Genomic DNA, 12468 nt, shown 5'->3' on the forward strand with positions numbered 1-12468 from the left:
TGTGTGTGTGTGTGTGTGTGTGTGTGTGTGTGTGTGTGTGACACCTTAAAGAAATCAAGAAGTAAGTAGGTAAGTCAGAATGCTGATTAAAATTAAAATTACAACTGGGGTGAACAAATGCTATGTTCTGTCTAGTTACTGCTGCTTGCTGCTGTCTCGTGCTGTCTCATGTCTCATGGTTGCTACAACGTGAATAAATGTAGAAACAGTTGGGAACAGTGTTCATGGGCTGCTAGGTTTGCCGAACCTGTCCTTAAGGTTGTTGTATGATATTAAATCTTAATTAAGAACCATGACCTTTTGATCACATGCCTTGATATGCTCTGATATGGGACGAACAGAATCAAGATTTTTTTTTTAGGAGCTAGAAAAGCCTTTAGAATCCAGCTCCTCCAATCTTCCCATTTTACAGATGAGGAAACCGCAGCGCAAAGATAGTAACTTTTCTTTTCTTTTTTTCATTTTCAAACATTTGCTCTAATTAGGTCAGGGAAGACTAAAAAAAAATCTTTACTGTGCCTTGTTTCATTTGGTGATTTGTGTTTTGTCTAGAATCCTCTCTCTCTCTCTTTCTTTCTTTTTTAATCTTCCATAACCTTTTATTGTTTGTTTGTTTTTAATTAATTTATTTTGATTTATCAACAATTACTTCCATAAGCTTTTGAGTTTTAAATATTTCTCCCCCTCCCTCCCCTGACAATAACTTTTCAAAGGCCACAGAGCAGCTGGAACTAAAATGGGGTATCTTGGCTCCTCTCTTTTTTTTGTTTTGTTATTACTGTAGACCATTTGCTTTTTGTCAGTAAGCATCAGACACGCCACCCTTTGTAGCCTTTAGGTCTCTCAAATGACAACATATTTGAAGGACGTCTTGTGAACAACAATGGTTTGGGAAGGTCTATCTCTGGCCTCTCTACCTCTGCACCCACCATTTGCCATGCTTGGAATGCTCTCTCCATCTCTACTTCTTAGAACTCCACTGGGGTTCAAGATCACTCTTCCACCTCCATCAACAGTGAATTCCCCCCATTGTTAATATTCCCTCCTCATCATTGTGTATTTATCTTGTATGTAAACTACAATTTTTTTTATCTGTGAACATGTTGTGTCTTCCTGATCTCAAGTTCCTTGAGGGCAGGAATTGTCTTACTTCTGTTTCTGTATCCCCAGTGCCTGACACATAGTAGGTACAGAATAAATGCTTGCTGATTGATTGGTGTTATTTACTTACACCAAAGTGAAAATCAAAAGAAGTTGTTTGACTTTCTCAGATGCTAAAACTTAGCAACTTAACTCAGTCTGTTCCCAACTTAACTGGCAAACAGCCATGACCAAGCCACCGGGTTCCTCTCTAATGTAGGAATGGTGAGCCACTGAGCATATTGATTTGAGAACACCATTAAGTCCAAATGCCCAGCCCAGGATAGCTAGAAATTTAGAGAATAGATAATAGGACTATGTTTCTTAACTGGGCTCACGTCTGAATCTTTGAAAAAAGTTACAATGCATTTTTCTCTCAAGGATTCTTTAAAACTATTTTTTAATAATTTTTTAAAAAAATAGCTCCTTGACTATAGTAATCTATTATTTGATAAACCCAAAGACCACAGCTTCTGGGATAAGAACCCACTCTGAAAAAAACTGCTGGGAGGCAGCTAGGTGGCACAGTGGATAGAGCACCGGCCCTGAATTCAGTAGGACCTGAGTTCAAATCCGGCCTCAGACACATAACACTTAGTAGCTGTGTGATCCTGGGCAAGTCACTTAACCCCAATGACTAGCCAAAAAAAAGAAAAGAAAAAAGAAAAAAGAAAAAAACTGCTGGGAAAACTGGAAAAGAATATGGCAGAAACTAGGCATTGATTAAAATCTCACACCATATACCAAAATAAAGTCAAAATGGGTTCATGATTTAGATATAAAGGCTGATACCATTACCTATCAGATCTATGGAAGTTGTTTGACCTATCAGATCTATGGACAACAGAAGAATTCATGACCAAACAGGAGATAGAGAACATTATGAAAAGCAAAATGGATAACTTTGATTACATTAAATTGAAAAGTTTCTGCACAAACAAAGCCAATGCAACTAAGATTAGAAGGAAGGCAGAAAATTGGGAAAGAATTTTTACAACCAGTCTCTCTGATAAGAGCCTCATTTCTAAAATAAAGAATTAAGTCAAATTTATAATAATACAAGTCATTCCCCAATTGATAAATGGTCAAAGGATATGAACAGGTAGTTCTCAGATGGAGAAATTAAAGCCATCTACAGTCATATGAAAAAATGCTCTGCATCACTACTGATTAAAGAAATGCAAATCAAAACAACTCTGAGGTACCCATATCACACCTATCATATTGGCCAAGATGACAAAACAAGAAAATGATAAATGTTGGAGAAGATGTGGGAAAACTGGAACACTAATGCATTGTTGGTGGAGTTGTAAAATAATCCAACCATTCTGGAGAGCAATTTGGAACTATGCCCAAAGGGCTGTAAAAAATGTGCATACCCTTTGACCCAGCAATAGCACTTCTAGGGCTATATCTCAAAGGGATCATACAAATGGGAAAAGGACCCACATGTACAAAAATATTCATAGCAGCTCTTTTTGTGGTGGCAAAGAATTGGAAATTGAGAGGATGCCCATCAATTGGGGAATGGCTGAGCAAGTTGTGGTATATGAATGTGATAGAATACTATTGTGCTATATAAGAAATGATGAACAGACTGACTTCAGAAAAACCTGGAAAGACTTGTATGGTCTGATGCTGAGTGAAGTGAGCAGAACCAAGAGAACATTGTACACAACAACAGCTGCGTTGTGCAATGACTAATATTGATAAACTTAACCCTTCCCAGCAATACAAGGATCTAAGACATCTCCAAAGGCCTCATGATGGAAAATGCTATCCACATCCAAAGAAAGAATTATGGAATTTGAATGGAGATCGAAGTATACTATTTGCTATTTTTTTTTCTCTTCTCTTGAGTTTTGTTTCCTCTTTCTGGTGGTTCCTCCTATTGGTGCTAATTCTTACAACATCACTAATGTGAAAATATGTTTAATAGGAATGTATATGTATAGCCTATATCAGATTGTGAACTATCTTGGGGAGGGAGGGGCAGAAAAATTTTAAACTCAAAAGCATATGGAAGTGATTGTTGATATATAAATAAATAAATAAATAAATAAATGAATGAATGAATAAATAAATAAATAAATGAATAAATGAATGAATGAATGAATGAATAAATAAATGAATGAATGAATGAATGAATGAATGAATGAATGAATGAAGAGAGCTCCTTGAAAACCATGTTTAGGAGAGAAACATACCAAAATATTTTATTTTGGCTTCTGCATGGCTAGGTGGTGCAGTGGATAAAGTGCCAGGCCTGGAGACAGGAAGACCTGAGTTCAAATGAGGCTTCTGAGTTACTAGCTGTGTGATCCTGGGCAAGTCACTTAACTCTGTTTGCCTCAGTTTCCTCATCTGTAAAATGAGTTGGAGAAGGAAATGGCAAACCAGTCCAGTATCTTTGCCAAGCAAACTCCAAATGGGGTCATGGAGAGTCAGACATAACTGAACAACAACAAAATGGCTGAACAAGGGACAGAGGACCCATACTGGAACCTTAATTCAACTGTATTTTCACTTGGGTTAAACTCATTTAGTCTCATTAATATCAAGCTGGTACATTTTAATATAATGCAAAGTTCTTAAAAAGAAGGTACCAGTTCAGGAAAACTTCACTCTGAGAATGAGAAAGAAGTGGGTTGAGATGGCCTTATTTAAAGCTTCCAAACAAATTAGTCTATTATTATTCTATTTGTTTGGGGGGAAAAATACAATCTAGAAAAACTGGATAAACACATTTCTGAGAACCCATCAACATCTGCAATGGATGGGAAGTCCCAGAGGCTAACTGTGCAGGGTGACTGGACAGGAAGATGGATATTTAGAAATGCCTGAGGAATGTCAATGATCTAGGAAAATATAAACTCTTTTCAGTTAAACTCTGGCAATCTCTCAGCACTGGCAATCTCTCAGCACCATAGGCCTACAAGTCAGTCTTCATTAAGCACCTACTACATACCAAACACTGGGGATAAAACTTAAAAAAGTAAAAGACAGACCCTGCTCTCAAGGAACTCACAGTCTAATGCAGGGGGTGGGGGGATAAATACAAACAATTATGTACAAACAAGATAAATACAGGATAAAGTAAAAGTAGAGATAATCAATGCAGTGAAGGCACTAGAATTAAGGGGCACTGGGAAAGGCTTCTTGTATAAGCCAGGATTTTAGCTGGGATTTGAAAGAAGCCCGGGAAGCCTGGAGGTGGAAATGAGTAGGGAGAGAATGCCAGGCATGAAGGACAGTCAGTAAAAGTGCCAAGATTCAAGAGAAAAGAGTGTTTTGAGAAACAGCAAGGGAGCCAGTGTCATTGGATATAAGAATACATGGTCAGAGGGGAGGCAAGGGGGTAATACAAAGCATAAGAAGCCTGGAAAAATAAGAAGGGTCCAGATCTGAAAGGGCTTTGAACAGCAAACAGGGTATTTTATGTTTGATCCTGGAGGCGACAGTAAGCAACTTAATTTATTGACTAGGGGGATGACAGGATCAAAACCGCACTTTAAGAAGACTAATTTGATAGCTGAATGGAGGATGGACTGGATGGGGAGAAACTTGTGGCAGGGTGACCAACCAGCAGGCTACTGAAATAATCCAAGCATGGAACTACTTCTTGTGGGAGTATCAGAGGCGAGAAGGAATCATATTCCAGAGATATGATAAAGGTGAAATCGACAAGACTGGACATGGGGAGTAAGAGAGAGTGAGTAGTAGAGGAAGACCCCTAGGTTTGAAAACTTGGTGATTAGGAGAATAGTGGTGCCCTCAGGAACAGTAAGAAAGTAAGGAAGAGAGGAATGTTGGGGGCTGGGGAGAAAATAAATTTAGTTTTGGACATGTTGAGTTTAAGATGTCTATAGGGCCTCCAATTCAAGATATACAATAGGTAATTAGAGAAGAGACACTACAGTTCAACAGAGAGGTTACAGCTAGAAAAGCAGATCTTTAAATCAACAGTATAAAGATGATAATTGAATCTGTGGCACCAGATAAGTCAAATGTGGCTTATGATCCATAGTGCCATGGAAGGCTGGTGTTTTCACACAGTCTTGTCCCTGAACTGGGCCAATCAGAAATCTAGGCCTACTATCACCTTGAACTAAGTGAACTCTGACTCTTTAAGATCCTTTAAATCTATGATCCTAAGACTCAAGCAGTATAATAACAATCATAAAACAATTCATATGTTTTTCTTTTTTTTTTATTTGGGGAGGAAGGCTAGAGGGGTAGTGCAGAGTTATCAAACAAAAAAAAGGAAAAGAAAGAAAAGAGGACAATTGAAGCAATTTTTTTTAAATGCACAAAAGATTATAGAAGGAAGTTCAAAAGGAAACAGATAGCAGGACAGCTTTGAAAATAACATTTTGAATTTATTTTATTTTTAAGAAGCAAGCTGTAGTAATAGACATTCACATTCTCACATATAATCCTTTTTACCATTCTACTTTGTACATGGAAATATTATTTTTTGTGTGTTTGTCAAATATTGAAAACAAAATAAGATAATGAGGCAACTAAAAAAAATTCAACTTTGCTTAATAGCCTATTTCCAATACGAATTGAACAAAGAGTAAAAATGAAAGCTTGGGTAAAACTTAATTATCCTAAAATAAGATTTATCAAAGAATCTATGAGTAGGAAGTCACTTTCAAAGACCATTTAATATAACTTGCCTCTGACCTGGAATTCCTTCTAAAACATCTCTAACAAATGTGAATTAAAGCTGGAGTGGAACTTAGGAATCCTGAAGTCTAAGACCTCTCCTTTTTACAGCAGAGGAAAATGAGACTCCAGAAGCTGAAATGAATCACACAAGGTTATTTAGATGGCAATGTCCTGGAAACTTACCACATGGCCAAGTCAAATATACAAATGTGAACCTTTAGACCAATAAAATAAGACTCTGGGTAAGATGGAGATGGCTTCTCCTAAAGGTCCTTCTGCTTAGGTCAGGGCAGCTAAGTGGTGCAGTGGCTGAAGCACTGGCCTTGGAATCAGGAAGACTCATCTTCCTGAGTTCAAATCTGGCCTCAGACACTTATTAGCTGTGTGACCCTGGGCAAGTCACTTAACCCTGTTTGCCTCAGGTCCTCATTTGTAAAATGAGTAGGAGAAGGGAATGGCAAAGCATTCTAGTATCTTTGCCAAGAAAATCCCAAATGGGGTCACGAAGAATCAGACACAATTGAAAACTGACTCAACAACTTAAGTCAGGGGTTCTTAAACTGGGGTCTATGAACTTTAAAAACATTTTTAAATAATTCCATTTCAATAAAATTGGTTTCCCTTGTATTCCTATGGAATTTATTTTATGCACTTAAAAATATCATCTGAGAAGTGATCTATAGGTTTCACCAGACTTCCAAAGGGGTCTATAACCTAAATACTCCTGGAAAAATCAATACTATGCCCTTTAAATGTGGTTACTTAATACTAGTTGCCTGTCCTAACACTTATTAATACTGGTAGAACAAACATTATATTATCTAGTTGTTCTATGGGGGAACTTTTAATCCTAGAATTTCTTCCTTTTGATATCTGGGATGCTTATGTGATATGTCCCATTTCCCCGCTCCCCCTCACCCCTCCAGTTAGCAGAAGTCCAAAGAATAAAAATAAAGACAATGATAAATAATACAAATACTCCAAAAGTTCTAGCTATGGATACTCCTGCTCCTGACATCAATTACACAATTCTCTCTTACTATCTTATACCCCCTTCATTAACCTGACTTTGGCCAAAATAAAACTTTTAATCTGTTGATCGACTTTAACTGCTAATGAACCTCACTAAACTCGGCACTCCATCCCCCATCTGCTTTTGCTCAGGCCATTTCATATGCCGAGAATCAGCTCTCTCCTCAACTCAATGACTTTTAGAATCCTTGAATTCCAAGGTGCAACTCAGATGCCATCTCCCATGCGAAGCCTTTCATGATTCCCTCTAACAGTTAATGCTTTCTTCTTCCTTAAATTATATTTCGTATTTATTTACTTGTCTGTTTCAATGTTGTTGCTTACCCACCCTCCCCCCTCCCCCCAAATGTAAACTCTTTGAAGGCAAGAGCTGGGTTTTTTGTTTTGTTTTGTTTTTTGCTTTATTTGCGTATACACCGGGCCCAGCACAGAGCCACCACTCAATAAAAGCCTGAAGGAAATGAATACATACCAAATCTTTTTCCTCCTTCAAATGGACCTTTTTCATCAGGGAACGGGTAAGGTGGTTACACAGTGAGATGATGCTAAATGAAAGCTAGGGCCGACAGAGAAAACACACACAGAAAAACAAATTGTGAGGAGAAAGTAATTTAGAGCCCGACAGAAATCTCTCAGATGATACCCTTTCCTGCCACCAAAACTCTGGGTGAAGCCCACCGGCCTGCATACCTTCCACCGCCTCCGGACATACTGCTTTTTGAAATTTTCCAAGTTGACAACCGATTCCCTCCGGACCATGGCTTGCCTATTATCCACTGGCTGTAAGACAAAAAACAAACTGTGGTTATTCCTGGACATTTTTCAAGGTTCTCTTTCCCTGCCCTTCAAACCCCCAGAACTAAGATACACTGATTTGTGCTGGGGTTGCATAGTAAGATTGCATTGCCCAATTCTTGTATTTCCTGGGTTCACCAGGGGCTCAGAGTGTGAGTTTGATGGTGAAGCAATCCAGTTTCAAATTTGTCAGCTGTGAAGGTGATATGTCCTTGCTCCTCTGGCTGATCTATTATTACCGTACTGGAAGAAAACACAGACAGAGCCTCCCTGCTCCAGGCTCCACTGGGGCTGGCAAAATCCCAGCTGCTCCTGAGGGATGGGGAGGATAGCAGAGTGAGATTTCAGCATCATAGTGTGGGCAAGGGTCAGTTGACAGGATTTGCATAATGCCACAAGATCTATAGTATGGTCAGGAAAGAAAAACATGACCAATGGCAGAGGGAGCATACTCAAATAGGTGTGTTGTCTCTCAGTATTCAAATGTAATGGGAACCTGGGCACCATCTGAAGGGAGCAGGATGGAGCTCAAGCCTATGGTATTTTGGCTATCTTTAAAAATACTTTGCTCCAAGTCAAAGTAGCAGATTTGGAACCAATCTTGGCTCTGCTCCATAGCATGAACTTGAGCTTCTCTAGGCCTCAGTTTTCTCATCTGTCAAAAGGAATATTGTACTAGCAGGCCTCTGAGGCCCTTTGCAGCTCTAAATCTATAGTCCCATGATGCTTTAAATCTCATCACGTCCTCCAGGCCCGACTATTCCAGGATGTACGGTATACTCATCTGTACAGTGAGGAGGTTAGTCTAGACCGGGGATCCTTGACCATTTTTGTGTGTCATTTACCCTAACTTTGGCAGTCTGGGGAAGCCTCTGATCCCCTTCTCAGAATAATAGGTTTAAATTCATGAAATAAAATGCATAGGATTACAAAGGAAACCAATTATATTGAGGTAAAAATGTATTTTTCATCCAAGTTTAAGTACCTCCGGAAATCTGTCTACCAGTATCTTAGAGGTCTATCAAGACCAAGTTAAGAACCCTTGGTCTAGGTAATTTTTAAAGCCCCTTAAAATCTCAACTCTATGATGTCATAAACTATGCTAGCCTGCAACTCAGTTCAACACAATATATTATTCCATGTGGCTTTCTGCTTATTTCGTAGGGATAAATCTTATCTCTCTTTCTAGTCTACAAGCCCCTTAAGGTCAGAGACTATTGTTTCTCTCGTTTCTCTTCTTTCCTCCTCCCACTCCCCTTCATCCCAGCATAGAACTGGGTACACAGTAGGGAAACAATCAGAATGATAGATTGGCATCATTTAGCAGAAGGTCCCTGCCATGTATCCCTGAAGAGTCCTTTCTTTGGGGAGGCCCTTGATGCTGTGGACAATCTGGCTAGTGGGCCGACTGTAATGAAAACGTACAACTCTGAGGCTTCCCCAACTGTGCCTTATAGGTCACAGTCACCTTCTCAGGGAGCCCCCACAGTTGGCTGATATTTAAGAGTTTCTCTAACACAAGGCTTCACTGGGAAGTGGGGGAGTGGACAGGAAAGAAGTGTAAGTGTTGCTTTCTTTTGGAGGGCCAATAAGAGGGGGGTGGTGGGAAAACATCATGGCACAAATTTGGGGTCAGAGGATCTGAATTAAAATCCTGGTTCTGCTACTTCATACCTCGGTCTTAACTTTTCTGGGCTTCAATTCTTCATTTGTCAAGCGAGGAGGCTGGTCTAAGTGACCTCTAAGGTCCCTTCCAGAATACAATAGAATATAATTTACATCCATGACCCTATGAGAATGTGGGCTCCTTGACGGCAGGGTCTGTCTTTGCACTCCCAGCACTTGAAAGCCTCTTCACTCTTTTCAGTTGTGCCCGACTCGCTGTGACCCCATTTAGGTTGGTTTGTTTGTTTTTTGGCAAAGATACTAGAGTGGTTTGCCATTTTCTTCTCCAATTCATTTTACAGATGAGGAAACTGAGGTAAACAGGGTTAAGTGACTTGCCCAGGGTCACACATCTAGTAAGTGTCTGAGGTCAGATTTGAACTCAGGAAAATGAGTCTTCCTAATGTCAGGCCTGACACTCTATCCACTGAGCCACCTATGTGAGCAGTGCGCTGCATAAATTAAGTGCTTAATAAATGTTTTTTCATTCATTCATTCATCCATCCATCCATCCTATGACCCTAGATTTTCCTTTATAGAGACACTGAAGAGAACAGGGGAGAATTTCTGAAGTTCACCCCTCTATGTTGTGGTTAACTGAAAAAGCTGAACAGAGATACAAAAGCATGAATATCTCCAGGAAAAAATAATAGTAATGATAATAATAACAACAATGACTCATGTTTCTATCGTGCCTTAGTGTTCATAATCAGTCAATAAGCATTTATTAAGCACCTACTACGTGCCATGTGGGGGTGCAGCTGGGTGGCTCAGTTTATAGAGCAATAGGCCTGGAGTCAGTAACACTCATCTTTGTGAGTTCAAATCACTTTGTGAGTGACACTTACACTAGCTGTGTGACCCTGGACAAGTCGCTTAACCCCGTTTGTATCAGTTCCTCATCTGTAAAATGAACAGGAAAAGGAAATGGCAAAGCACTCCAGTATCTTGGCAAGAAAACCCCAAATGGGGGTTAAAAAGTCAGACATCAGCGAGGTGGCACAGTGGATAGAACTCCAGCCTTGGAGTCAGGAGGACCTGAGTTCAAATCTGGCTTCAGATACTTGACACTTACTAGCTGTGTGACCCTGGGTAAGTCACTTAACCCCGATTGCCTCACCAAAAAAGAAAAAAAAAATAAGTCAAACATGACGGGAAATGACCAAACAACAAAAAGAGTGTAGTCAACAAGGAGCTGACTTTAGAGTCAGAAAAACCTAGGTTCAAAGCCCTGCCTGACACATATTATCTGTGTGATAATCACCTAACTTTCCAGAGCCCCCAGGGAAACAAGAAAGCAAATTTCAGAGAAATGCCAACCTGAACTGGTCATAACAGCTCGCATTTATATAGCACTTTAAGCTTTCCCAAGTACTTCACAATATTATCTCATTTGATCTTCACAACAACTCTGAGATCTAAGTGCTATTATTGTCCCCATTTTACAGTTAAGGAAACTGAGGCAGACAGGAGGTGATGTGACTTGCACAGGGCCACATGGCTAGTAAGTTTCTGAGGTGGGATTTGAAGTCAGGTGTTCCTGACTCCAGGTCCAATACTATCCACTGGACTACACAGATGCCTACAAGTTCTTCCCCAGGAGCTTTCAGCATTGATGAGATCACAAGTCTGAGCCAATGAGAACAACAACAAAACCTGTAAGTTGGAACATGTCCAGAGGAGAGTAAGTAAAATGGTAAGGGGACGCAAAACTATGCCGTATAAGGATTAGTTGCAGGATACACTTAGACTGGAAAGAAAAAACAAATCAAGATGGGGAGGGGATGGAGAGCGGAGAGAATATAATAGATATTTCCAAGAATTTGAAGAGCTATGATGTAGAAGACGGATGAGATTTGTTTCACCAGATTGCATAATTAGGAATAAGGAGTAGACTTGAAGAGATGTATTTTTAGATTGATATAAGAAAAAAAAAACCTGCCTAATAATTAGTTGTCCAAAAGTGAAATGGGCTGCCTTGACAGGTAGTGAGCTACCGATTCCTGGAAATCTTCAAATTGAAACAATGATCACTCATCATGGATGTAATAAGACATCAATTAGATCAGATGACCTCTGAGCTCCTTTCTAACTCTTAAGATTCCATGATAAAAAATTTAGTGGAGAAAGGGAAATAAAAATCCAAGGAAGACAATGCAATAAACCAAGGAATACTCGGGGAAAGGAAAGACCACAGGAAAGACCTACCTTCCCTATAGGGAAGGCCATGCTCACTATAGTATCCATAACTTACTTCCAGTTCACCCACTCCCACCCAAACCCTTTACATCCTTCAAGGCCCTGCTCATGTCTCACCTCTTCCAGAAAGCCTTGCCCATATGAGGATTACTCCATTTAGTATCACATGATATACTGTCTTACCACTTACAACCAAGTCCAGAGAGGCTGTGACTAGGCCAAGGTCTTACAGGTAACAGCAGCTCAGATACAGTTGTTTCCCATAAAGGAATGTAAGCTTCTTGAGGGCAGGGAATATTTTATTTTCATCTTTCTATGCTCAATAATTAGCCTGGGAGATGAGCATTTCTTAGTCTTTCTTTGTGTTATGGACCCCTTTTGACAGCAGCTCCCTTAAAAAGTCACTGTTGGCTGATTAATTGAAGGAAATCACGCTTATGGTTGGGAATTGTCCACATCTGAAGCTCATTTCTCAGACAAGGAGAGTAAAGGTTTGCGTGGCAGAACCAGGATTAAAAGGTGTGTGCCCACTTTAACAACGACACATCGTGTACATGATGGTTGCTCAAACTCGGACTTCAGGCTCATTGAATCATAGACCTTAGAAATGGAAGGGGCTCCAAGGCTATTTCGTCCAAAACTCACTTTGTGGATGAGGAAACTGAAGCCCAGGGAGGGTGTTCTTTACCTGGTTTCTCTGAATTCTTGCCCAATCACAGTTCATGTCTCCTACATGCCTCTGATCTCATCATCAATGCATCGCCCACCCCAGATACACCTCCTGTCACGGCCCCATTTAGTTTGCATTTTGTGTTTATTATTCCACCAACTGATCTTTTTCGCTCTGTATAACCTACTACCTCCTGCTTCTGATACCTCATCAATTGAGACTTATCTGCCAGGACTTTCCTCCTGTGGCTTGACCAGCCCTACTTACACTGTACCTGTGGGAGCTTAGACAGC

General features: G+C 39.9%; 1 protein-coding gene across 1 annotated transcript in view; it reads right to left on the bottom strand.

Annotated features, from left to right (window-relative positions):
* The window catches only part of DAPK2 (death associated protein kinase 2), a 187077-nt gene that overhangs the window by 1610 nt on the left and 172999 nt on the right, over positions 1-12468 (bottom strand). Inside the window, exons 10-11 of the mRNA XM_027851777.1 lie at positions 7537-7626; positions 7319-7402 (exon numbers count right to left, since the gene is read on the bottom strand). Coding sequence (XP_027707578.1) covers positions 7319-7402; positions 7537-7626 — 174 coding nt within the window. The remainder of the gene's footprint in view (positions 1-7318; positions 7403-7536; positions 7627-12468) is intronic.

The sequence above is a fragment of the Vombatus ursinus genome, unplaced genomic scaffold, assembly GCF_900497805.2.
Source record: "Vombatus ursinus unplaced genomic scaffold, bare-nosed wombat genome assembly UNPS02009205.1, whole genome shotgun sequence".
In the NCBI taxonomy this organism is placed as follows: Eukaryota; Metazoa; Chordata; class Mammalia; order Diprotodontia; family Vombatidae; genus Vombatus; species Vombatus ursinus.